Source organism: Castanea sativa, chromosome 3 (genome assembly GCF_040712315.1).
Source record: "Castanea sativa cultivar Marrone di Chiusa Pesio chromosome 3, ASM4071231v1".
Taxonomy (NCBI): Eukaryota; Viridiplantae; Streptophyta; class Magnoliopsida; order Fagales; family Fagaceae; genus Castanea; species Castanea sativa.
The window spans coordinates 46757861-46762362 of NC_134015.1; the positions used below are offsets into that span (position 1 = coordinate 46757861).

Here is a 4502-nt window from a genome sequence, read left to right on the forward strand (position 1 = left end):
AAAGTAAATTAGCTTTTTGTGGTAAAGTTAAAACCATTTGTCTATGTCTTGATGGAGTAATTCTTATAAGGTACACAGTAAATGGTGCTCCACACTCACATTTATGATGAAGTTCACTCATTAAATTCATAGTGGAGTCCACCATCAATATGAGATGAGAGAGCATCATTTAACTATACTCTAGGATTACTTAAAAAATTTTCGTTCTGCCATTACGCACCCTTGGTGCGATGGTTACTCTACAAGTATAAATACTTGTGAGGTGTGAGAGGCAAGGGCCGAGGTTCAAGTTTCCAGGAGGGAGCTTTACATGCATATACACTTATATTAGCCTAAAGTAGAAATTCCATCTTATATATAAAAAAAAAAAATTCGTCCCAACATCCATCGTTACTGTATTTTCTAGAGTAGAGTTAGGGGTGTGCATAGGCCAGGTGAGTCCAATTGAGGAAATTTTTTTACCCGACTCACCATGGTGGGGTTAGAAAAAATCCAACCCAACCTATTACAAGGGTTCAACCCAACCCAACCCACATGGATCGGGTTGGGCTGGGTTGAACCCATGAGTTGGAATTTTTATTATTATTACTATTGTATGGGGTATGATCCTTGGCCCCTTGGGCCTTGGCTCGAACATAACTAGGGCCACAACTGGGCCCAAACTTCATAATAAGCCCATTTTGTTTCAGGTGCATGATAGACAAGCCCATGCCGGTCAATTATGACCTGATTGGGAATTTGCATGCTTGGAGCGGCCCATATCCTCGGTAGCTTGGTATTGCCTTGGGAGGTATCGCTGCCGAGCAATCTTTTAAAGACAAGAATCAATTCCAACGTCATTACCACTGTTTCCAATGGAGTATATTCCTTATCAGGAATAATCAAATTAGACCCCATCCACACGAGTGAGACCAGAAGCTAATCACGGGCACCCCACCAACCTCAAGCTATAAATAGGAGGAAGGAGTAAAGAGAAAGGGTTGTTGATGTTGGAGGGGGGAAACAGAGAGAGAGAGAGAGAGAGAGAGAGAGAGAGAGAGAGCGTATTATCTAAATAGAGGAACTTAAAGAGAGGAGGTGGGAAGTTTGTGAGAGTTGAGAGGTGCAAGATACTTGGTAGAGAACTACCTTCAGTAGGAAACTTTAAGCTCACCATATAAATAAGTTGTGAGCCCAATTCTAGGCTTGATCCATTAAGTGGAATTTGGGTACACACAATTGGCGCCGTCTGTGAGAATCTCCTAGGTAGCTATAGGAGGAAGGAGTAAAGAGAAAGGGTTGTTGATGCTAGAGGGGGGAAACACATAGAGAGAGAGAGAGAGAGAGAGAGAGAGAGAGAGAGAGAGAGAGCGTATTATCTAAATAGAGGAACTTAAAGAGAGGAAGTGGGAAGTTTGTGAGAGTTGAGAGGTGCAAGATACTTGGTAGAGAACTACCCTCAGTAGGAAACTCTAAGCCCACTATATAAATAAGTTGTGAGCCCAATTCTAGGCCTGATCCATTAAGTGGAATTTGGGTACGTATAATTGGCGCCGTCTGTGAGAATATCCTAGGTAGTAGTAGGAGGAAGGAGTAAAGAGAAAGGGTTGTTTATGTTGGAGGGGGAAAGAGAGAGAGAGAGAGAGTATTATCTAAATAGAGGAACTTAAAGAGAGGAAGTGGGAAGTTTGTGAGAGTTGAGAGGTGCAAGATACTTGGTAGAGAACTACCCTCAGTAGGAAACTCTAAGCCCACTATATAAATAAGTTGTGAGCCCAATTCTAGGCTTGATCCATTAAGTGGAATTTGAGAACGCACAATTGGCACCGTCTGTGAGAATCTCCTAGGTAGCTGTAGTTCTGTTGAGACCTACACAAGGAAAATGTCTAAAAGAAAATCGGGAAGTTACGCTAAAAGTGGCTTTGGAAGATCTTCCCAGGGATTTAGTTGGCGAGAAAGAAGGTAGAAACAACGAGAAACTTGGGATCATAAGTAGGGAGAAGAGCGGTCTGGTCTTGGAGAGGGGTCATTCCAAATGTATTGAACAAGATCCGGCGTCTCTGGACATGAATGTCCTGATAGAAGGGATGAGGAGCTTGAGCGTTTGCGGAGATTGGTCAGGGAGTTGGAGTTGGAATCGCGGGGTAGGCGACAGAGAAGAGACCACGGGGAGCATGCAAAGGGGTCAGTGAGCCTTGGAAGTGGTTACAGAGAGGCATCCCATCAATCTGGTTCCCATCGATACAGGGAGCGGTCTTGGAAGTACGTGGATAGGAATTCGATTTCCCCAGAGGGGTGACGCCCCAAAAATGCAACAATGGATGTAATGAGCTACGCTTTACGCAGAGCTGCCCGGTCCTTTTTTTTTAGACGAGATTGAGTGGGCGCCGATGCCAAGCAGATTTACCAGGCCCTCATTTAACTCTTTTGATGGAAAGACGGACCCCGTGGAACACGTAAGTCGTTACATTCAGATGATGTCTTTACATAGTCATAATGATGCGTTAATGTGTAAAGTGTTCCCCTCGAGTCTCGGTCCTATTGCTTTGAGGTGGTTCAACGGGTTGAGAAAGGGTTCGATTTGCAGTTTTGGACATTTGATTGAAGAGTTTGGGGTCTAGTTTATGACCTGTAGCCGGGTACCACAACCTGTGGATGCGTTGTTATCTATGAAGATGGGAATCGAGGAAACCTTTCGGAATTACACTAGCAGGTATTGGGAACTGTACAACGAAATTGATGGGGGTAATGAAAAAATCACTACAAGCACTTTTCGGCTGGGATTGCACGAGGATTCTGAGCTGTGATATTTGCTGACGAGGAGGCCTCTTGAGGACATGAGACAACTCATGAGGCATATTGAAAAGTATAAGAGACTAGAGGATGATTGGCAGCAGAACAAAGGCAAAGCCTCGGTTATAAGTCAGCCCAAGCAAGCAGGTTTCCAATCGAGACTCTGGAGGGACTTGAGAATCCAGGAGCCGAACATTCAAGCCGGGGAAGTAAACGTGACGTTCAAAGAGCCAGTGCATAGGATTGTAGAATGGATTAAAGGTGAGCCATATTTTCGATGGCCAAATAAGATGGGAGGTGATCCCATGAGAAGAAATCAAAATTTATATTGTAATTATCATAGGGATAAAGGACACACTACTAAGCAGTGTAGGGTGTTGAAAGATCATATGGAGCAGTTAGTAAGGGTGGGGCACTTAAAAGAATTCATTGTGGAGCCAAGGAATCAGGAATCCGGACAAGGTGCCCGACCCCAGGGGAATCCACTTCCACCTCCTTTGGGAGTGATAGAGTTCATCCACGTTGCTTTAAGGGGTACCTTAGTGACCCGGAAGAAAGGGGTATTGACAGTGGTTCCGGTGGAAAGTGGACGGGATGAGCAGCCTACTGAAAAGAAGATGAAGTATACTCGGGAGCCCATTGCTTTCGATGATGACGACCTAGAAGGAACGACTCAGCTACATGATGACGCTTTGGTGGTCATAGCCCAAATAAATGGTTTTGTAGTGAAGAGAGTGATGGTAGACCAGGGAAGTGGGGCTGAGGTAATGTATCCTGATTTGTTCAGGGGGCTAGGTTTAAAAAATGAGGATTTGTCAAAGTATGATACCCCATTGGTCGGGTTCGATGGTCGGATGGTGGTCCTAAAGGGACATATTTCGCTTCCTGTGAATATGGAGGGCAAGGAAGTGATGGTGACCTTTATAGTGGTTAACTTATTCTCCTCATATACGACCATTCTTGGAAGGCTGTGGATTCATGCAATGGGAGCGGTTCCATCTACGCTACATGTAAAGATCAAGTTCTATACTGATAATGGCATTACTACAGTAAGGGGAAGCCAACAAGTGGCCAGACAATACTTGGTGGCTGCTGTTAACTGAGAGATTAGACAGAAGGAGCCAGCTGAGCATGTACCCTTATAGCAATTACAGGAACCTCAAGAGGAAAAAGGGGCTAGCTGTGCCGAGGATTTAATAAAAGTAGATATACTGACAAATAAGGATAGGAGCAGGCATGAAAAACAAGGATAGGGTGGAGATGCTGTTACTGCTCGTACAAAATATAGATGTACTTGCTTGGAGCCCGTATGAGGTACCCGGGGTAGACCTCAAGTTTATAGTTCACAAGCTTAATGTAGATCCATTATTTCCTCCCAAGAAGCAAAAGCCAAGAAGGTCGGCTAAAGAGCACGTCGAGATAGTCAAGAAAGAAGTTAAGAGGTTGATGGAAGCAGGGGAAATAAAGGCGGTTTTCTTCCCAAAATGGCTTGCGAATACCGTGGTGGTGAAAAAGAAGAATGGAAAATGGAGAGTTTGTGTAGACTATACTGATCTGAAACAAGCCTGTCCAAAGGACCCTTTTCCAGTACCAAAGATTGATCAACTGGTAGATGCAACGTACTGGCACCCGAGGATGAGTTTCCTATATGCTTTTCAGGGTTATCATCAAATTGCCCTAGCTACTGAGGATCAAGAAAAGACCATGTTCATTTCTCCCGATGCAAATTA

The 4502-nt window shown here is 44.2% G+C and overlaps 1 protein-coding gene across 1 annotated transcript; it reads left to right on the top strand.

Moving 5' to 3' along the window:
* Nucleotides 1–2816: 2816 nt before the first annotated feature.
* On the top strand, nt 2817–3875 carry LOC142629054 (uncharacterized). Its single transcript, XM_075803048.1, has one exon. It carries the CDS (start codon nt 2817–2819, stop codon nt 3873–3875), a length of 1059 nt encoding a protein of 352 aa, XP_075659163.1.
* Nucleotides 3876–4502: the final 627 nt, after the last annotated feature.